Raw genomic sequence first — 24346 nt, 5'->3', positions numbered from 1 at the left:
GAGCCAGGAAGAGAAAAAGCTTAATAAAAGCTCACTTGAGCCTTAAATATCCGTAAATTAATGTTTGAAAGTTTTCTGCGTCGCACATCCATGCTTGCACCCTCGCCCGAAACAAAGATGACTGCCGAGCTCCCACCTGGCCACTAGGAGTCGCGATCAAGGCATGCAGATGACGTAAATGAATGATTATGATGTAATAGGAATGTTACATAACTAAAAGAAAATCTACATTAACTTTATTAAAAATAAACAACCACAAGGACTCTTCATTTATATTTAGTTAGTTTGCCACACACAGACGGTGCACGTGGTGATCAGCAACTCGTGACCCGTAAACACAACTTTCATGGGAATGCACTTATATATATATATATATTACTAATAAATTATAGTACTCAAAAGTGTCCGATCACTAATCACTGGCAATTGAAAATGTTTATTCACAAGTCACTCAATGTCTGTCAAGTTACACAGTTCGCACTCCTCACTGGAGCTAGGCTCAACAGTGGTCCGCCCCTTACCTCACGCCTGCCCATACGCACAGTCTTGTGCCACTCAGTCCCACTCTATCGATCCCGTTGCTCCGCATCGCGCCACTCTCGAGGGGGTCTTTCACCCTCTTCGCCTGATGTCGCACTTCACTCACGGAACTCGAACTCTCTGAACTTGTTTGGAACTCATCACGGGACTCCCGCGGAGGCCAGCGTCGCTTCTTAAGTACCTGTCGCCCTTCTTGAACCAACGAGAGCGGCCGTGAAGAGTTGTGTCACCACGGGCCGACCCGACGCCCGAAAAGTCCAGAAAGGCACACATGATATTAGTGGCCATGTGAGACTATGAAGCAGTAACTGAATTTAGTTGCTACACTGAATGATATCATGCACAGAGTAACAGATCACAATAATTTCAATAAACTTGATGTCATTATTAATTTTGTTTTATTAATCCAATACTGATTTTAAGTTTTCTGTTTGATAATATTTTTAATTAAGAAATTTTCAGTTCCTGGGAACATTTGGCATACTTCGACCAATAGTATTCATAATAAGTGAGAATATTAAAAATTTTATTTGACAATCTTCTTCTTTTCTTTTCAGTGACACCAAATGTTTGAAGAATTTTTTTTACAACAAATAGTATTTCTATAAAGTTAATTATTTATCATCACAAAATACAGACTAAAATAATTTTCACATTGAAACACAATATCACTACCTGATTGGTTTGTAATTTACTGTGAACACTTCTACCACAACAAGCTGTGCACAAGTGAACATCTCTTACCATGTATTTACGTAGTAAGGGGTAACGCTTGATTATACTCCTAAATAATCTCAAGGTCCAAAACGAGGCACCGACATGCTTCTCAGTCTACTTTTTAACCGCCATGTTTTTTTAATTACCACCCAAAAAGCTCCACATCACAGATGCCCGCACCACCTTGGCAGGAGTTCCAACCTTCCTATAGATCCAACACTACATTCTTATAAAATAGATAACAAAACACCATGCCTATTATTTGATTTTTGTGAATTTCTATGTTAGTACATATAAAGGTATTAAAATTCTGTTATAGCAGTTATTCTTCTAACCAAGGTTTGTGTTCCAAAAAATGATGAAATTGTACAGTATTTTGTCGCATAATTGTCGCACATTTCATACTAAATTCAAGTTTCAAAAGTAGGAGTGCGATTTTAATGCAAGAAAAGCATTTTTGTTAGGGTTAAGTTTTTCATAAAACAAACCATGTTGCATGGAAAGTATGTTTAATTAAAAAGCTGAGTATACAAAAGCACACCAAACCATTTAAATTAATTAGTCGTGCAACAACAACATATTTAGTTCCACTTAAAAAAAACTATAACTTTGACCTGAGCATGAGCCGGAACTATCATGGTTGACCCATAACAATCGTCATAGTACACACTAACCACGTAAGAGTGTGGGCTGTAAAATGTAGTTTACTCTGCTTGAGAAAGAGCACGCGCATTGCATGCAATAGGCGAGCTATCAATATTGATATAGACTACGTGTGTGCACTCTACACAGGCATCAAGTTAACCAAACATGAGTGATGCCATCTGGTGCTGGCTTCATGCAGCGACATAAAAACATGAAAACATCTTTAAAAGGAATTTTACGCTCCGCACTACTTCGTTTTTCTGTTAATTAAATAATCTAACGAATAATGGATTTCAACTTTAAAATACATTGTTTGATATGGGGAACAGAAGTTTATAGGCAATATCTTACATGGGGAAAAAAAAATTTGACCATATTTGATGAGGAACTGTAAATCAATTGCTGTTGCACAGTGCTTTATCCTGTCATGTTTACAACCTACATAAAGTGCTCAGAATCGAATAGTGGGACAAAAAACATCATGCAATTTTCATGTAAGAATTCTTTTTCAAAATATAGATGTAAAATAACAGTGCAACGATTATGTGATAAAACACGATATGTTAAATTTTTGCTTGCCTTTTACTTAAACGACAGGTTTTGTTTGGTGTACATGCCATAGATATAAAGAAATATCTAATTTAGTTTATAGGAATACTGAAAAATATTACATCCACTTAATCAAAATGAATTTTCTGTGTACTACATGCAGTTTAATTTAGGTTGATAAATTGTTATCTCTGAAATGCGGATAATCAGTATTTAACACATGCAGGATTATTGAATGTTAAAAAAATTTAAGGTTTCTTGGTATTTGTTAAAATTGAGATGTACATTCAAATGTTACTTAAAATACCTATATTCTTTTCAACTAAATGATGACTGTTTGTATACTCAGAAACCGGTGCCAATTCAAGAGTTATTCCCTCAAGTAGCTACAATAGCATAGAAAAGAGAAAACTTTTTGGGAAAATATTTTCTACCAAGTAATTTTTTATTAGTCACTGTACACAAAAGCAATAATTTACTGATAGACAGGAGTGAGACATATTTAGTTTTTAGTATGTTCAATTTCATATCTGTCTTCCTACTTTTCATAATTTTCCAAACTTTATGTAATTTATTTTCATTGTTAGTTTGAATGTAAATCTTGTTGTTAAATAATGTAGGTAACCTTAATCTACTAATGAATAAAATTTTGGTTAACGTGCAGGTGTTGAGTTTTCTTAACCTATCTTTGTAATAATTAGGGCTGCTATCTTTTCTTTGTTATGTTTTTTCCAGAAATTATATTCAGACTTCGAGCTACAAGGAGTTATGGAGGACAAATTGAACTCTAAAACTTACCAAACTGTTTCACAGCGTATGCAGACTGAGGAAGCCACATGTGCACTTACGATGAGCAGTCGTCGTGATAATGATGACTCTGAGTAAGTTTATAACTTTCAACTTGTTGTTGAAAGGCATTTTCAAACAAGATAATGCCTATATAGTTATAACTAGTAAGTCGATTATCTGTAGAGACAAGATTTTGTGGTTTTATTTTTAGGCCTATTTAGTTTTTAAAACATGAGATTTCAGTGTTATTGTTTTATTTTTTATAAATTCTGTTTATTCATAAAGATCTTATTATTGACCACATATGACACATACAAGTTTTGTCATACTTATACACCAGAAGAGTGTCATTTTGACTGATCTATGATGCACTCGAAACAGTAAATTTAAATCTGCAATTACTTGTTTGATAAATGTACCAACATTGTAATGTAAAAATGAGTTACAAATAAATTTGTAAGGTCAAAAAGGAGTACCGTAAAATAATTTTTTACAACCTACTTATAACATACATTTTTGTAAAAATGTCATGCTGAATACATTACATTCATTGAATTTAATATATTAAATACTATTTTTTTGTGATTTCAGTTAAGTTTTGATTAAAAATTGTTGATTATTTCATGATAGTAGTTGCAGTTTGGTGCTTTATGGTGTATTAACTCACATTTAGGTGTTATATGGTGTACTGACATGCATTTCGGGTTGTTTCGGTTTTATCGCAATTCACCATGTAATCTTGTCCCTAATTATCTGTGATACCATTTTGTCAGAAAAATTGAAGAAAAACGTTCTTCATCTATATAGTAGAGTGTTTTGTTTCAAAACTTAATAACTGCTTTATAAACAGGGTTGAAATAAAATCTACAATTATTTAAAATTATATATAATGCTTACCATAGGTGAATTACAGTTATTTTATTTAAAAATAATTTTAATATAAATTTACAATTTTATTGTTTTGTTAATTTTTATATAATATTTTTATTTATAATTTGAGAAAATGACAATAATGAACAAAGGATAACACAAACTTAAAATAGGATAAGAACAATCACATGACAAAGACACTAAGATAACCTATACAAAAGAAACAGTAAAATTAGTATTATATTTAAATAAATTTTAACTAATTAAATGAAACTAATAAAACATACACATGAAATAGTTACTTAGGTACATTGAACATAAGAATTCAAAATGTCTTTGATTTAAATTTTTGATTTTAAATAGGGTCCAAATCTTTTAAGCTATCATTACAATTATCAGTGCAATGTTGGGCAACTCATTGTTTCTGTAAGTTGTTCAAAATAATTGTGATGTTCTGTGTTCTGTGTCCAATTTTGATTAATATCTCTCTGCTGTGATACCTTCTTTCTTCTCAATTACCAACGGCCAAAGAAAAACTTTTCAAACTTGATACTTGCATGAATACCTGTAGTTTGCAGTATTGTCGGATCTCTTTAGTCTAAGATTATTTGTTTAGGCCATTCTGTAATCCAGCACCAATCCAGCTGCTCACGTTTACATTTTTTTGGGTGGATTCCTGCCTTCTGTTGGGTTTGCTTGATATTACAACCATGTATACATTCATAGGTCAGCGTAGTACAATTTGTTTTAAACGTCATTCTACTGCATATGAATGTTTCTTTGGTGTTTCAGTTAAAACTTTATCAATGTTTGATAATATTAGATAGTTACCAATCTGGCACAGCTGAAGTCCTGAAAGTTTCTATAGTAAAGTGATTTTACTGTATTATGGATTAATTTGATCTGATCCAGACATTTTGTGTACATTCTGCTATAAAGTGCAGATAATGTTAGTTACAGTTATATCACATGCAAAACAGTATTGCAGTAGAAAGTTAAAAAATAATTTTTCTTAATACCAAATGAAAGATATTCTTAAAAACAATAAAACTCTGTTAATTGAAGCAAGAGAAATCATTAGAAAATTGATATGTTTTTGTGATGAAGAAAAGGAAAAAAATGGCATATCACAATTCCAGTTGACTGTTCAACTAAAAGAGCAGCAACTGCTACAAGAAAGCCTGAAAGCTTACTGAAGATAATAATAAAATAACTAAAGAAGGTACCATTTCTATGAAAACATAAACTTAACTGTCAGCAACTGGCAAAAAAAATCTTTAAATATTAAGTTTCATCTGGATTAGTTTTATTGTGGAATAATAAACAAGTTGTGGTCTGCTTTGCGGGAAAAATAAATAAATTTCTGTCACAGTCAGAAAACTCGGAAAAATTCTGAAAAATCTGGGATTTCTGTTAAAAAATAAGATATCAGACTGAGTTTGACTGCTTCAGGGTAAGGTAAGCATAGTCAATCCCATGGCTGGAACCTTACGGTGAGAGGAAAGTGGAAATGCATAAGGTAATAGCGAAATAAAAATAGATCGGTGATTGAGAAGGAAAATGAAGTTAGGATTAACCATTGTTCATTATTGCTTTAGGTTGTTGGATCCACTTAAAACTATATTATTGGCTACCTTAGCGAGTATAGTGTCCACTAAAGACTGACTCACTGGATAGGTTGGTTACTTAAAAATTTTACTTGCTTGGCGAGTAGGACTGTACTCGCTAACCAAACATTTGTGATACAAAGAAACGTTACTTCTGTTATAGTGCCCAAGAAAATGACTTTGTAAAAGGTTTTTCTGAGTTCATACTAAATATCTTGAAGTGTCGGAAAATTTATTGTTAACTTGACTCTTCAATGAATCTCGCCGCCGAATGGCACAGTGCGTAAATAGGTTGTCACTCGCCTTAAAAGAAGACTCTGCCACCAGCCCTCGCTAGTTGCTCCAGCGTAGTCGACTCTGTGGCTAGGGCCTCTCCTCAGACACCTTTGTCATGACACCTTAGGGCTGCCAGCCTCTGGTCAGACTGTGGTTTTAGAGCCTCCAGGTGCCAATCTGGTCAGGTCATTGCTGGGGCCCTCTTGTTGATGATAGCGACTCGCTAGGCTCAAGCAACCAACTCGGTGAGCCAGTCTGCAGGTGGAGCCTCAGTCATGGTGTGGTCGGGGTTATCCTGTCGCTACTCACTGTGTCTTCTGTGGGGACTCTGTGAGGATACACTTCCACAAGCTTACGATTCTCTGAGCCGAGCACTTGTCCACTCACTGACTCGCTCGATATACTCGCTGGTGCAGGATTCCAACCAGCAACCAACTCTGATGTCAAGCCTCGACATCACGCTCAGCCTTCTTCCTCGTAGACCCTTAATCCGGCGGGTGACTCGTACTCTCGTTCCGGATGACTAGTTCACGACTGATGACGACATGGTGCAACTCGCAACACTGTAGTTGGTAGTGATTGACAGTTGCACCTCGGAGTCTCTATACACCCCAAGTGCGGGCTGTTCCACATGTAGTTGAATGTTTGAGAATGTTCGCCCACCGACCGGGCACCGAACACATTCACTGACCCAAAGCTTGGGTTAACTGCATCATTCAGGAATTGCTCACTAAGCCACAGTCAGGTTTCAGAACAAAATGCGTAACAGCCGCACTTGCCAAAACAGTATTTTTACAGCGTATTCTCATATCTTTTTTAGTTTCAATGAAGAACATAACACATTGTGCCATTTCTTATGGATTGCATACTTAAGTGGCTAAGTAGCTGAAAATACATGTCATTGTTTTGGTTCCACGAGAAATAAAATATTTAAGAGACATCCTTTCACATGAAAAAAAATCTGTCAATCTTAATTTGAAAATGTTATTCTTTCACTCAAATTCTAATTATTAATATTGCATTGGCTGCTGTGGTGAATTTATCATCTTGTGTTTCAGGGGCTATCCAGAGACGGGGATTGAAGAGGATGCTGACAGAGGAAAGCCCAAAGTAACCATCCGTGAAACACTAGGAGAAGATGGGAACTATGTGGCCAAAATCACCAATGTGACAACCAATGTTGTTGGACGGGTTGGAAACATGTTTGGAAAGGGAATTGGAGGTATAACTAGTAAATTTGGAGGTGGCAGTTGGTTTTAGAGTGCCGCTGTTTTACTCTTAGCGGCTGTTACCTTAAGTGACTACTAGTTCAGGTGGTACTGAAATGTTTTTTTTAGTATGCTCTGAGTTTGTACGATTAAAAAACTCTGCCTGTGATACTACACAGACAACTCTCAAAATTGTTATGTTCATACAGACATGAGAATAGATGTTTGTGGATAAGTAAACACAAAATGTATATATTATAAATATATAAATATAGAATTGAGCCACTAGTATGAATAATGTAGTATGCATTCAAAGATGATGCATCAAATAATTTTGCTAATACATTGTAAATATTGCCTCTAAACCTAAGGTACTTAAATTTTTCCTGGAGAACTCTGTAAATAATTTTTCCTTTTTTAACGAAATGAAATTCAAGAACTCCACAGTATTCAAGAGCATTGTTATCCATTAAAATAATATGCGAGAACTATATTCAAGAACATTGTTATCCGTTTGAAAATTATCTTTGTTACAAGTATATTTTACATGTTTGTGCATGGATTAATATTTATGTCCATGTGTTATGCATTTAATACGCAAATTATGATTTCGGCATACCCATTACCTGAGTCCAAACAAATTACTGATTTTAATAGAAAATTGATGTAGAATAAGCACAAATATTAACTGAAAATTACTGCATTATATAATTGGTATTTAATATGCTTCAGGAAACATTTTAAGCTTCTTTTTATTATTATGTTCAGTAACTGAATACATTGTTCAAAAGCAATACAACAAATAAACAACTTAAGCATGTGAACTATTGCAGCAATTCTGTGTGATACATATTTTAGTTAGCTGTTGAAGGTTTGATGTTAACTTGCTCTTGCCAAAAATCTTACTTTTTCTAGCTTGAATATCAATAAGCATATTTCTGAGAGCTCTAATCAGACAACAATATTTATTTGGCATTAAGCATTTAATAGCAGACTTAAAATTTAAACATTCATTTATTTTTAATTTGATGTGCGATTAAAATTTTGTACCTGAAAAAATTTGTGGTTGTATTGATGTTTTATTATCTCTTTCATTAACATACAGTGTACAACTCATGTTACAATCTTACACACGTGTTGTCTCTCTAGTCGCCATTCTACACACACCGCGTACCAACTTTCCAACATCTACATTACCACATCTCCCTCTTAATTGCTACGTCGACACACACTAGATTTATTAATGAAATTATCTTGATACATATTCATTAAGGTAGACAGGTTTTTGTGGGATTCTTTGTGACCTGGACCTTGTGGGCATGTGTGGATGAGCTCTGCAGTCCCCTGGTTGATTATTCTTAAGATCTGAGTCTGTGAAACCTTTGAATCCCCCGTCTAACACTCTTTCAGACTGCGTGGGCTGCTCAGAAGCTAATTTTACCACTTTGTGTTCACCTGACCAGTACCCTTGTTTGCCGACCTTAATGTCTTGTCCTGCTACTGCAAATTCTCTTCTTGCAAAGGATCGCTTCAAATGATTAGTGTTCCTTCTCTTTACCCTACCCTTTTCATCCTGGATAAGTACTGAGCGTGGGGCACCTAGGACATCAATCACACAAGCAGGCTTCCACACACCCTCATCTAGATAAACAACATTGTCACCCTTTTGGAACTCAACATGTCGCAGCTTGGCAGTCTTGTCATAATGCTGCTTGTTTTGGAAATTTTTCCGTGCCTGTAACAAATCAAAGTTTTCAACAATTTTAGGTTTCAACAAGTGATTGTGAATTGGCAGAGTAGTTTTGGTCCTCCTACTGAACAAGAGTTGAGCTGGACTGAAATGTGAACCTAAAATGGGAGTATTGCTATATTCAAGTAGCATTGTATGAACATCAAGATTTTGCTCTGCACACTTTTTTAACATTTTTTTACAAATCCCTACTGCCCGCTCTGTCACCCTTTTGGAACTCAACATGTCGCAACTTGGCAGTCTTATCATAATGCTGCTTGTTTTGGAAATTTTTCCGTGCCTGTAACAAATCAAAGTTTTCAACAATTTTAGGTTTCAACAAGTGATTGTGAATTGGCAGAGTAGTTTTGGTCCTCCTACTGAACAAGAGTTGAGCTGAACTGAAATGTGAACCTAGAATGGGAGTATTGCTATATTCAAGTAGCATTGTATGAACATCAAGATTTTGCTCTGCACACTTTTTTAACATTTTTTTACAAATCCCTACTGCCCGCTCTGCCAGACCATTACTTTTGGGATAATATGGGCTTGCAGTTTGAATGGTGAAGCCATAACTTCTTCTAAACTCTCGCATTTCAAAGGAATTGAAAGGCATGTTGTCTGCAACCAAGATATTGGGTACACCATGTGTTGAGAAAATTACTTTTAAGACCCTTACAACAGCAGATGAACTCTTGGAGGTGAGGGGAACTAATTCTACCCACTTGGAATAGTAATCACAGAGTACTAGATAGGCACCCGAGCCAAATTCGAGGATGTCACAAGCCACTTTCTGAAATGGTAAAGTTTGTGGTTCTTGTAATATTATGGGCTCTTTCGGGTTTTTGGAGCTAAATTTCTCACAGAGACCACACTTTGCCACAGTGTTTTCAATGTCTGTGTCCATGTTAGCCCAATAGAACAAAGTTTTAGCTCTGGCTTTGGTTTTTGAGATGCCAAAATGTGACCGATGCAAGTGCTCTAATACAAAGTCTTTGAGGGATGCAGGAACCATGATTCTATGTCCCATGAATACTAGACCTTCTTAGACTACAACATCATTTCTGAATTTATAATAGAATTTTACAATGTCTGGTACTTTAGTTTTTGATGTTGGCCATCCATTTGAGTGCAGTTTGTTCAATTCAGCTAACAGGGCATCCTTTGCTGTCTCCTGTTGGAAAATCACTTTGTTGTCATTGGACATGTTTACTGTGTGTACCACCTCAGTTAAGGAAACATCAACATCAGTGACATCAGCTTTTGAACACGCCCTGCTTAGCGCATCAACTACAAACATTTTTGAACCAGGTACATAAACAAGATGCACTTTATACAAGCTCAGTTTAAGTCTTATGCTTTGTAGTCTTCTGGATGAGATCTTGTGAATTTCTTTTTTCATTACGGACAGTAAAGGTTGATGGTCAGTTTGAATGGTTACGTCTCTACCATAAATGTTCTGGTGGAAACGCTTGCTTGCAAACAAGACTGCCAAAAATTCTTTGTCTATCTGACCATAATTGATTTCTGTAGGTGAAAGACACTTGGATGCATAGCACACAGGTTTGCCATGCTGCAACAGAACACAACCTATACCCTCCTTACTGCTATCAGTCTGAATTACAATGTCTGCTGACTCATCAAACGTTTGTAGGAATGGTTCTGAAATTAGTATAGCCTTCAGCTTCTGAAGGCTTACTCCATGAACATTGGGGTCCCAAACAAATTCAAAGTCTTTTTTCAGAAGGTTGTGCAATGGGGTGGTGACTTCAGTGTAGTGAGGAATGAAGTCTCTTAGATAGTTAACCAAACCAAGAAAACGCTAGGTCTTGCTTACATCCAGGTACATCATAATTTACAATGGCTGAGATCTTGTCTGCATCTGGAAGTACACGACCTTCTGTGAAAGTGTGACCAACATACTTCACCCCTTTCACTTTGTACTGAAATTTGTGGACATTAAACTTTACGTTGCACTTTCGTGCCCTATTGAGCACTTCTCTCAGAATATTGTCATGAGCTTGCTCATCCTCAGCATAGATTAACAAATCATCCACATATATTATGACACCATCAATGTCACCAAATGTTTGAGTGTTGTATTTTTGAAATACCTCAGTGGAGATATTCAAACCAAAGGGTAGTCGTTTGAACTGATAGGAGCCAAATACAGTGGAGAAAGTACAGTATAATGAGCTTCGTTCATCAAGATTGACATGCCAAAACGAGTCTTTCAGATCAAGCACACTGAAGTATTTTGCTTTGCCAAGCTTTGCAACAACATCTTTGACTGTGGGTAATTCTACATACTCCTTGATGTGCATCATTCCGATCCTGAGTATCAAGGCAGAGCCTTAATGAGCCATTCGGTTTTTCAACAATTACTAATCTGTTTACCCATTCAGTTGGGTTGTCACATTTGATTATTATGCCTAACTGACAAAGTCTGTCTAATTCAATTTTTAACTGTGTTTTTATTTGGATGGGAAGTCTATGAGTTGGATTAGATGATGGTACACAGTTCTCTTTCAGCTTAATAGTGTAGTCACCCTCAAACTTACCGATGCCAGTGAAAACATCTCTGAAGGCAGTCACTATGTTTTCTTTGGATAGCTGACACACTTCATAGACTATGTTCTTCTGTAGAATACATACCCTCTCACAAGTCGGAAGTCCCAAGATTGGCACAGAATCTTCATTCACTATCACAAATGTTTCCAAGGAATTCAAATTGTTAAGAGACAATGTTAAGTCACAAAGGCCCACAACATCAATGTGAGTGTTATTGTAAGCAGCAAGTGACATGTTTTCTTGTCGCAACTTGATGCTTGGTTTGACACACTGCAGTTTGGAGAGGATTGTAAGGGGTAAGATGTTGACACAAGCACCAGAGTCAATTTTGAATTTGACACTCACGAGATTTTCTACAAGAAAAGTTTCAGTCCAGCTTTTTGACAATGCAATGGTGTTCACTTCACATCTTGTATTTGCACCGCAGTTATGATCTTCACCGGTAGGCCTCGCTGAGATCTCATCACAGTAGTAATCTTCATACTCAGCAGCATGTTGTGTATCGTATAACTACATTTTACTTCAGTTACTTGTTGCTTATCACCAATTGCAGGTGAGTTGCATACCTTGGCAAAATGGTTCATGCGCCCGCAGTGGGAACACAGTTTTCCACGTGCAGGACATTTCAATCGGTCTCTTGCATGTTGTTAGCCACACCATTTACAAGCAATTTCAACAGTTGTTCGTTGTACATTTGGGGCTTTCGTGGTACGGTATTGGCTGTTTTTTCTGTACTTCATTTCATCCACTGTGATTGTGCAGTGGCTTTCTTCACCGGAGTTAATAACCTGACTTGCTTGTGTGCTAGTGATTTCTGCTGTTCTGAATCTTCGAATTGTTTCGTCCAGAGTAACATCTCCAATTTTCAGCATCTTTTCTTGTGTCGCCCGATCTCGTGTTCCAAAGACAATTCTATCACGTAGAATTTCATCTGTGTTTTGAAATTCGCAATCCCGCAACAGTGTTTTTAGCTCCGTTACAAAAGCATCAAATTGTTCACCTTTCTTCTGTTTGCGGTTATAAAACAAGAATCTTGCATGAAGAATGTTTTTCTTTGGATTACAGTAGGCCTGAAATTTGTTCAGAATTGTGGCAACAGTTTTGTTCTTTTCTTCGTCTGCAGTGAAGGTGAAGGTGTTGTATACATCTAACACATCTTCCCCAATTACATTTAGGAGAATAGCAATCTTGCGTGATTCACTCTGCGATTGTAGATTCGAAGCCTCAAGATAGATCTGAAACGCTTGACAAAATTTTTTCCAGTTTTCTGCTAAGTTGCCCGTGAGCGATAAATTGGCAGGAACATTAAAAGCAGTAGCCATGTTGAATTTACTAAACATGTACAAGCACTCCCGAATGCTAGGTGATCAACATTACCATTAACGTCAGGACATTTGATGTAAATCCTAGTTAGTTGGACATACCGACTGCGCCATGTATTGATGTTTTATTATCTCTTTCATTAACATACACTGTACAACTCATGTTACAATCTTACACACGTGTTGTCTCTCTAGTCGCCATTCTACACACACCGCGTACCAACTTTCCAACATCTACATTACCACAGTGGTATTGTAAGATACAGTAGACAATAATACCACAATGTCCCATTCTTTACCACTTCTAAGATGGGGTAGAGTTTAAAAGGGGTGTAAATTTTAAATTGGCTTTCGTAAAACACTTTGGCTTGAAAATACTTATGCTAAACATGAAGCTTTTAATCATATAGTAATTAACTTAGTTTTTAATTGTCTAATTGGAATTCTAATAAACCTTTGTTAATGTTCATAGTGTGTTAAATAATTGAAGATAACTTTTATATGAATTACAGTAGTACATACAATTTATAAGATTGGTAAACTTTCTAAATGAAATAATTCAAAGATGATTGTAACTAAAATATCTGTAATGTTATTATGTTGTTACTTTAATTTTTTTATGAATTTAATTACTGTGATGTTAGCTTTGAGGAATCGACTAAGCTATAACTTAATATAAATCATAACTTCGAGAACCAAATATGTATTTTGATTTTGGATCATTATGAAATAAATGTTAGGTTTTTTTTTTTTTTTCAGGTTTATAAATTCACATAAGTGTGTTTGTTGAACTATTAGCATTGGTTCATCTATAAATTTCAGTAGTGCTGCATTTTAAATTCATGCATGCTAATTTTTACCAAAAAGAAATATCAAATTTTGCACTTACGGTCTGATACCAGTTTAAAACACTGTTAACTAATCAAATATATCATTGCCATCACCATATGTTATGTTTCACTATTACAGGAGTAGACTTTAACACAAACTAATGACTACATATGCTCAGTTGAGACTCCTATTTTAATTTTTTTACCTTGGGCATTATTGTTATTAAATACTTCAAAGTAGGCTGGAGTTTTCTTTAAATTAGTTTTGATGATAAATATTTTCTACTGAAAAGCATACCTACCTTTGTTATCAAATATTGCAAATCAAGTGTCAGCTTCAAAAATAGGCGTATATTAATGATTTAGGGTTTTGTTACTGCAATTTGTGTGAATTTTCAATAAAGTTTTTTTTTTTAGCTATCAATTATTTAATTTTCATTTAATTTAATATTTCAGACATTGAAGTTCTCTCATCTTAGTAATTTGTATTGGACTGTGGAATATTCATAACTAATTCTAACTTTTATAGTTAAATATGTTTTAACTAATTAGTACATAATTTTTTGCCCTAATATGATTCACCCAAAAATGAAAGGTTTGTAAAAATACTCTTACAGATAAGCTCTAATAATAGGTTAGCAGTAGGTGTTGGTTATTAATGTTATTTGTTATTAATATTATGTTATTACACATTTAAATTGCAGAGTGTAAAGAAAATAAGGTTTTAGAGTGTATTTTAAATACTTTCATATTATTATTGGTAAAACTACAATTTTTTTTTTTTAACCTTATTTTCTTCTCTACCAAAAGGCCTACAGATTCACTAAATTCATAATAAAAGACAAAGTGAAGTGTGACCAAGCAATCTATACAAATAATTTATTTTATGGAATGAAACCTTTAAAGTCATTTAGAAAATTATTTAAAGGATGTCTAAAACATGTTGAACTCAACCATTTTTGTTTGATTTTAGTGTATGCAGGTAAACAAACATAGTGCTATTTTGAAAATAACATATTCCACGATCAACACTTTGTCTTTTAGCTTCTTTAATGTTTAATTCATTTTTTTGGAATTTTTACACAACTTTTGCACTCAAAAACACTAAAGAAATTGGCTTTGAACAGCATACATAAAAAGTTAAACCAAAATTTAATGAACACTTAGCTGTAAAGAGTGCTGTGTACGGTGTTGCCATAAAACCGAGTCCCTGTCTGGTATTATTCTCTACTGTATTTGGTATTATAACAGTAAGTATGCAATAGCCAGAATAGTTCCTACCAACAATAACATTTTGTACTGCATATTTCTAAAACAAAAAATACTCATCACTGATGCCTTTATCTAAGTCACAATGGTCTACCACGAGACACACAAACACCCATAATTTGGGTTTGGTTAAAAGTATATTTTCTTTTCACATTGTTACATTCTTAAAGCTTACGTACCTTTACTTGTAAAGGAATGAGCAACTAACCACAGACTACTACTGAAAGTCTAAGCCAACACAGAGACTTTCAAAGTAGGTACATATTAAAACAAATTTCTTATGGCTGATATCCTTTCCTAATCCACTCAATAGCTTTCAGACTGAGAAACACACCAATGTAAAAGGGAAAACCTCACCGTTATTGAGTTGGCCTTTTAACAACATAAGCAAACTTATTTTTCATGAAGTAGTTTCTAAAATTTTACATTTCTAGCATATGAATGCACAAAAATCTAAAAGAACTATAAAATTTAGTCTGTAGAGCACTCAAGCATTTAAAGTGAATCTTGTTTTAGTACGAAAACCAATCAATTGTTATATTTAAATTTTCAAGCATAATAAACTATTTGAAATTTCAAGAGTTGCTCCATCTTAGGTTTCAACTTATGCTTCCTTATCACCAGTTGCATTCAAACAACTGCACAACTATAAACATTTAAACCTGCAAATTTTGTCCTATAACTAAATGCATTTCTCATGTGTACAGTAATTGTACAACTATTGTACACTGTTTCAAGAATATGTAAAGAAAATGACAAATATGAATTAATTGTTATTTTAGAATTCAGCAATCCTTTCCCAACAACTCCGGCTGTCGCCTGTGATTGTACAGGAGAAACACAAATTATTTTAACTCTTTCAGAAAATCATAAAAACAGTACAATGTAGCTGATTCACCTCAAACATTTTCAATCAATAGAGGATCTCTGAAAGGTTTTTTTTGCAGGTTAGAGTGACTCAATATGCTCTCCTTAAGTTATGCTGCAAACATTAAGGTGGTATTCAAACTCGTCTCACACTATGTGAAATGGGCTACGGTGATGGATTCAAGAATACAGCAGAATTGCCACAAACACTTGGTCTTCAACATAACCCCACATAAAGAAATCGCATTGGGTTAAGTCTGGTGATCGCGGTGGGCATCTGACCCACACCACATTGTTGATACTAGCACGACCAAGACATCTCACAAGGAGATGTATGTTTAGGTGTTCCTGTACAGCCAAGTGTGCACCAGCGTGTTGGAAAATAAACTCATTTGATTCTTCTCCTAATTGAGGCAGAAGCAACAATGTAATCATTTTGAGGTAGGAATGACCTGTGACGATTTTATGAAAAAGAAAGGCCCTTGAAATCTTCTAACCCGACGTCGCACATAACACATTTCCTTTCTGGGAATCTCTCTCATGCTCGATGGTGACATGGGAATTTTCGGTTCCCAAAAAAAGCACATTGTGCTATTTATTTTGCCATTTGTGTGTAAGGTGGTCTTGTCAATAAAAATTAACTGTATGGGTAGGTTATTGTCATCAGTCCTTGTTAGTACATAGTAGCAGAATGTGTAGTGCACCATAATCATCCTGTTTGAGTGCATGAACCAACTGGTTTCATGCACAAATTTTTGTGCAAGATGTTTGATACCAGTTGATTTGAGTGGGCTCCCAGAAAATGATTCTCGTGCATGGTCCACATCTTTCTCAGGGACAGAGGGTCGGCCATTAGTCTTGTCTTTGCAAATACACCCTCTCTCTACAAACGTCTTGTACCAAACATAAATGGCTGCATGCGGGTTTTGGTGAGGGGGGGAGGGGTTCATGTTAAAATGTGTCCAGGATTCATGTTGACATTGAACAACAGTTACCAACTCCTTTTTTACTAACTGAATCACTGCTGTGCGGTAGGCACCATTATACCCACTAGCTGCTATACTTTTAAATCCATCGCTAGCCTAAAAGTGGCATGTTTCCCACCAACAGTTTGCACCATGTGATGTCGACGCAAAGATTACTTTAGTTCTAGAGCACCTGAAGTTGATACACAAGATTGACATAGGCTGAGCATTGATGGTTGCTTTGTTTATGGAACTTACTAATTTGCAAAAAGTAAGTAATGGAATCAGCTGAAGTATGCAGAAGTGAGGTGTGCACTGATTTTGAAATGTGCTTTTAATATATTTTTTAATGCATTTGTGATGATTGCAGGGTTGGCACGTTTAAAACAAAATGTTTAAAACAATATGTTCAAAATTGTTTTAAACAATACACTCTGAATAAAACAAGTTTAAAACACAATGTTTAAAACATTCTGTTTTAAACATGTTTTTTTATGTGTATTTTAAAAAAAGTTTTATTCTTTACGAAAACGAAAACTGCATATTGACATTTTCATCGCAAGCATCACTGTCTCATTGTAAGTCACCAATTGTGATAAATATCCAGACTAGGATGAGAAGTTTTGAAGTGAAACACATTCCTCACGTAAACATAAAATACCAGCACTGCTTGGGGTCAAACCAGTCATACCTTTTAGGGTGCCAGTTCCACAGAAAACAGTTACAAGTTTGGCAGCCTTCTCTGTTCCTAGCCGGTTCCTTACAGAACTATGCACAAACCCGAATGTGGAGAAAAGACGTTCAATACCAGCTGACGAAGCCACTGCACTGTGTATCTGATGTGCCAGGTTCAAAGTTGCATGATGAGTACTTTTCTCCAAAGCCATCCACCATTCTAGAGGTTTAATCTCTTTTAGTGTTACAGGACTGAATAAGTACTCCTTGAAAGGTGAACTTTTTGCCTTTTACTTAATAATATCCGGAATGGCTACAGTCAGGGAAAACCGGGCAATGTCAGGGAATTCCATATTCAAAAATGTGTAGCAATATACCTTACACCTGATGGGACTTCTGCTGAAACCATATGTGCAAAACATATTATGGTGGTTTTGATTAAAATTAATATTAAAAACAAAAAAAAGTTAAACTTAAAAAAACTCTTTAAAACATGACAAACTGTTTAAAACAAAAAAAAACAGTTTAAAACAATAAAAAACATGTTTTTTGATTTTTTTTAAAAAAAAATGTTTTTTTCCCAACCCTGCATGATTGGGATACTTTAAACGTCACCAATGTAAATGTGCAGTTTGAGGTTTGAGCTTTTTTGGTATTTACGGAGCAAGAAGCTTGGGAGTATGTAGCACAATACCAGCACTTGAATCAGACACGTCATCACACTTATGTGCAAGGTACTAAACTGGTTTTCAGTCCTTCCCATGGCAGTTTATCTTAATGGCTCTTACAGCATTGACCCTAACGTTTAATGTCTCAGTAACTTAAAAAAAGGTGTAATGCTTGTTGGTCTGTTGCTTTTAAGATTATGTACTAGAATTAAAACCATTGTTAAAGCCACCATTTCAGTCAGTTTCACTCCACAGAAACAATTTAGAGACACCATGTAAGGACAGTTCTAGAGTTTCAGCATCTGTTGTTTAGAAAATGCTTGTGTTAAACAAACGGCAGTTAGAAATCCTAATCAGTTATTAAATACCTGCACACTGTTTAGCAGCCGGGACAGCTCAAGTCAGATGGCAGTCTCATAAAATTAACTACTGTTATGAGAACAATTACAAATGGTGGAATATTATACTTAGTATAATGCAATAACATTAATTGTTGTGTAATTACAAAACTTATACTCAGTGTAAAAAGTATAAATAATTCACGCTCTTTACTGTAGACCTCTTTTTTGGGGAAGCATTGTATGTTTCGTATCAGCCAAAGAACTTCCGATTATTACTTAAATATCTTATTAAGCGCCAAAATTTTCGACACTCGTTCCTAATGTTGCAGGAATGTTGTATATTTTTGCAAGTCAGTGTTAAGAGTTCTTAAATGTATATCAAACATTGTGTTCTATGTGGGATAGCATTTTACTCCTTATAGATTATAGCTGTTTGTTATTAATGTGGTTTTTGTTTTTGAGAGTTCAAACTATGATAGACATTTTTATTTGTAACACCCATAAAAGTTAGGCACTACTCAGACAACAGCCTAAGAGATGAAACTTATTTATTTTTTTTGTTAAAGAATGCTAAGCAAGCAAATTTCATTAAAAAAAAATATTTTAGAAGAAATTCTTATTTTTGTTGTTTGGAAAACAAATATAACGAATTTATTAGAAAATACATAGATTTTTAACATATAATATTACTTCTTGAAATTTGCCCATTTCGGAACTATTGTAACATTAAACTTCAACAGCACACAAAATGGTTTCCCATTTTGGATTCATATTTTTTTTCATGGTAGTTTTATAGTTTAGCTTCTGCAGATAGTTACAGAGTAAAGTTTTCTTTAATTGCTATAGGACACTAAGTATTAAATTTTGTATATTTTTTTCTATCTATATCATACTCTGATATGTAGGTAATATTTTCAAGCTATAGTGCAATATTTTGTTATGGTTCTGGCAAAAACTTCTTTATTCAGTTTTATACGGGAATTCATTGTAATTATAAATCATATAATTGTAGTAGTTACGCTCCAATTAATGCAAAGTTGAACCAATAATTTAGTTATTAAGGAACTGACTAAACAAAATATTTATGAATAATTAGAGGTTTTAAGTGTTAAATTCAGTATGTAGTGTCATAAAATAATCAGGCATTTTCTCCAATCTTCGTCATTTGATATTATTGGTGTTATAAATAATGAAACACGGGTGGTTTGTGAATACTTAAAAAAATCTTTGCCGGTATAAATGTATATATATTTATATATGTATATATTTATATATATATGCTTATGTAAGAGGTGTGGTCAGGGTCCTTGGATTCTAGCTCTGTAGTTGTGGGTTCAGTCCCCATTATGAGAATGAGTGTGTGTTCACACTTAAGTATTTGTAAGCCACTACCCATTTAGCCCCTTGGCATATGGCAATACATGTTAGTATGCTCTAAAATTAAAATAAAATTTTGAAACATATGGTGAATTATCATTTACCACTGCTGTTTACACCTAAGTTGGCTTTCTTGATTTTGTGATTGCCCGATACCCATCTATTTCCTGCAGAGTAAAGCATGTGACGTAGCAAACACCAGTTCGAAATTTTTCCTTAACATGTACATGTACTGGAAATAAAACAATTAAACTCATTGTTAGTATGGTTCACAGAAAAAAAAGACATTGTTCTGAAAAAAATATTAAAAATTTGCACGTATGTAAAATAATTTCATGTATCATCAGTAACTTTTGTATGTTTTTAATAATTTGTTTTTTTCAATAAAAATTTTACCTGAAAAAAAACTTTTTTGATGAAGCTGTAGAAGTTTAACTTGTAAACAGTAGCCTGTATATCCTGTATAGGGTTTAATTCCTTTTAAGCTTAACCATTATGTGAAATAAAACACTTGCTCATGATGGGAATACTTTAGTAGCAAACTTCTTTCAGACAAATCAATTAGGACAGGAGATGTTTTCAATTGTATTATTACGAACAAAACAAAACTTATAAGGTTTTTGCCTTAATTTACACAGATTTTGAGCTGCATAGTTCATATGTTTTGAAGCATTTGCATTTACCTACCAACATAATATAATCAAGCCTTGCAGAAATTTGTCAGTTCATATTAGTGTATCCATTTTTGCGGTCTATACGGGTTCAGTAAAACTTTGTGTTGTTGTTGTTGTTGTGATATATGTAAAAATTTGAAAATGGTGTCCCACAATGATCATGTAAAGAAAAGAAAGTCTCTACATTAAAATTTAGTGATAATTGTACATAAGTTTGCAGATGCATAGGGAGATGACACCCCTCACTTATTTCAGTAGCAATAATTTTATTGTACTTTCACTTTCTGACTGATCAAAAGAAGGGGATCAATCATTTTTATAGAAAGCTTACTTGAGAAATGTGTAAAATAAATGTATAATTATAAAATAAGCCATGCCTTTACCATGTAATAAACAATAATTTTTGGAGTATGATCCTACTGTTACAATTTGAGTACAAACAGTGAGTTAACTGAAAATTGTGCAAGGCAAAAGAAGGTAGTGTGGCAATGCATCCTGCCCAATTTTTGGTATAGAGGGAGAGTGAAAGGATATTGAAATATAACTAACTACAACTTAGTATTGTAATAATTGTAATTTAGTGCCTGCCATTGCTCTGCACCTAGCATGTTGGAAGTACTTGCATTTGCTAACTTATGAGTTACTTATTGGAAATTAAAAATTAAAAAATATATATCTCGAACATGTGACCAAAACATAATAACTACATTTAAAGTTCTATGACCTGAAATATAATTATAATGAAAATTTGTGAGACCAAAATATTAATACATGTAAAAATTTTAATTTGATTTTTAGTGCTTTTTATGGCACTTAATTTGCTCTTTGTATTGTGTTCAGCTTATAAAGTTTTACTTGCTGTTTGTTGTGTAAAATATGCACGTGATGTTATAAACAATTTGAGATTCATTTATGTATGATGTAACCTTTGTTCGAAGCAGATTTAGAAGTGTCCTTCTGACAAAAATGAGTAAAATGACTTTTATTGGTATTTCAACAGCTGATAGTTGCATTAAAGTAACACAGCAGTTTGTGCCATCATTGTTACATAATTATCATAGTAATCTGTTTTAGAAAAATATGTATTTATTAATACAAATTATCATCACCATATATGCCAAACAATGGTGTAATTATTTCAGATAGTGAAGTACAAAACCTGTTATTAGTCTATAAGAATTGCCAAAGTGTGGCTTTTTGTAGGTTAACCAGTGAGATATCAGTGACAAATTTTTAGTGGTTTTGATGTCTGAAAGTAAGAACTCTTTCACTGTGCAAGGAAACAGCAGTTTTTATTGGACTTGCAACCACTTCTTTTCCCTAGTCCCGAAATGGTTTATACAATATATATACTGAAAATTGATTTCACTTTTAAATGGCAGTAAGTTTCTGTATTTATTACCATGTTAGCATGTGTCAGATATAATTTTTTTTAAACATATTAAAGAAATTGATTTAATGTGTAAAATATTAATATTTGCTTTGCCCCAATGTTAAAAATTTTTCTTTTCTTTCAGTTTCTTGAGAGCATATTCCTCAATGTAAAAACCATTTATTTGCGTGCGGTGTCTTATTGGATTGGGAATGGAAAAAGGGGTGGATGCCTTCTGACATGTTTTATAAAAATGTTTAGTGTAAACTTAGTTAAAGGGAGGATATGAATTTGCGATGCAGCCTCATCTTTTTTAATAATATAATTCCCTTATTAAACTTATTTAAATTATATAAACTGTAATGATGTCTGCAGATATTATATTATTTATCTTATAAGTAATCTTTACGCACTATATACTCAAACGTAAACTATGCAATTGTATTTACTATATAATACAACTCTAGCCACTATGAAAACACATTACTCCTAATGCTTCTTTACTTCAGGGTTATGTCTTGTCTCATGCAGTGCGTCATTGTGCTAATATATATTTGTGGAAATGCTATACTTGTTATGTGTTGCTTCTTATATGGTTTTTTTTAGTATAACTCATTAATGAAAGTTAGGTATTAAAATTCTGCTATGTCATTCAAGGACATGTTTATTTATTTTTTATTTGAAAAATAAAATGAATATTAAACATTTCTATATTTATATTAAATACAATAAGGTGGAATAAATAAAAAAATAAAATTTCAGTTGATTTGTTAAAAAAAAAAAATTATATCATTTCAAATGTAACATTCTTCAAAACTTATAGTAATTTGATTTTTTAATGAAATAATGTGTTTAATTTAAAACTATTTTGTAAAAGTTTGGATTGAAAATAGTCAGTCACTTTCATTGCAGTTTATACTAATGTTACTGTACATGAGAACACTACAAATTTTCCTGAAATTAAATTTAATGTGTAATCTTAATATTAAAAAATATATATATTTTGGGAAATGTTGACCACTACTCTGGTGTAGAGTCGACCTCTGTGGTTTCATTTGTATTTGGTCAAAGGTGAGTTCTGTGTAGTGTATCAGACCTAGAACTGGCTTTTCAACAGCCAGTAGTGTGCCCATACTTACATTAACGTAATTTTGACAACAACGAAAACATTTACATAAATAACTAAATTAAATTCAGATTTATGGGCTACATTTTGAAAAGCATTAAAACTGTTTAATGTTTAGAAAATATCCTCTGAAACGTACATTTATACTGGCGTAATAACACAATAATAAGTGTCTATTATAATGATAAATATTTTAGATTTTACTATAAATAATCAGTTGTGTAAATGTGTTAGGGAGTCATTAACTTTTAAACTGATAATGATAAACTAATACTTATATTAAAAAGCTGTATTTTTTAAATGGCTGCACCTAATGTAAAACTTATCAAAAGATAATTTTTTTAATTTATTTCAATACTTTTAAATGGAATAGGTATATTTAGGTAGTGACAAATTAAAATGTAATTTATTTAAATGGGATTTGAAATTAGATTGCAGTAAACATTTAATGCTATGCATTTACTAAATCTTGTTTGACATTAAGACTGATTTTATTATTTTAGGTTTAAAAAGTGTTGTAGCTCTAAACATTGAATAAAAATTTTAATTTTAACTAATTTTTATTTCAATAATTTATTTCTTATTCATTAGGAAACCATTTAATAAAGTGAATAAAAATCAGAGGACATTAAATGACAAAAAAGGTTTGTTTTTTTAGAAATAATTATGTAATATTCATATAAGTAAATTATTTAGGTACAATTTCAATATTTACAAAGATAATAATATCAAGGAATGTTTTTTCATCATAAATTTTTGTAGCTAATTTTCTCAAGAATCTGTCTTGCAAGAGGTTAGTAGGTAAGTCCCAGATCTTAATATTAGAATAATATACATAATATTTCCCTTGCATATCAGCATTCATATTAATAAATAATTTAGGCCACAATGCAAAATGTGTTCACCTGTTTGCTTATTAAAATATAATGATAGTAAAAATGTTTCTAATACATGTTCAAGTTTTTTTTTATTATAAATTTCCTTTTCAGTTGCAATAAAATCTTTCTCTAAGATTTTAATTTTTTTAAATCTGTTCTGAGATGATTTTAACCGGTTAAATGTTTGTTTAGCAGTGTTTACATGTATTTACTTTTTTTTAAATTATGTTGAGTTAATGGAATTTTCTGTTATGTACTGTTCTGTTTACTTATGAATCAAAAAACTAATTTTTCTATATAGTTATATAATACCCTATAACTTTATAGTGTTTCTATTTATATATTAAATTCTCTTTAGAGTAGATGCTCCAACATTTACACATTTAAATATAATCTGTAATACATCATTTATAACCATATATACACATGCACATATATAATAATTGTATGGACATGTGTATATTTGAGCATTCAAACATCA

The 24346-nt window shown here is 33.3% G+C and overlaps 1 protein-coding gene across 3 annotated transcripts in view; it reads left to right on the top strand.

The window, feature by feature from the left end:
- LOC134529209 (calcium-dependent secretion activator) overlaps positions 1-23459 on the top strand; it is a 520687-nt gene extending 497228 nt beyond the window's left edge. For 2 of the 3 annotated variants that reach the window (XM_063363075.1, XM_063363076.1), the window contains exons 29-30: positions 3187-3332; positions 7052-23458. In XM_063363075.1, coding sequence (XP_063219145.1) covers positions 3187-3332; positions 7052-7253 — 348 coding nt within the window. In that variant the 3' untranslated portion in view covers positions 7254-23458. Of the gene's footprint in view, positions 1-3186; positions 3333-7051 lie in introns of all 3 variants that reach the window. The other variant, XM_063363074.1, reaches the window with a different exon arrangement.
- Positions 23460-24346: the final 887 nt, after the last annotated feature.

This window comes from Bacillus rossius, chromosome 2 (assembly GCF_032445375.1).
Source record: "Bacillus rossius redtenbacheri isolate Brsri chromosome 2, Brsri_v3, whole genome shotgun sequence".
In the NCBI taxonomy this organism is placed as follows: domain Eukaryota; kingdom Metazoa; phylum Arthropoda; class Insecta; order Phasmatodea; family Bacillidae; genus Bacillus; species Bacillus rossius.
This window is presented reverse-complemented; position numbering and strand designations above follow the sequence as displayed.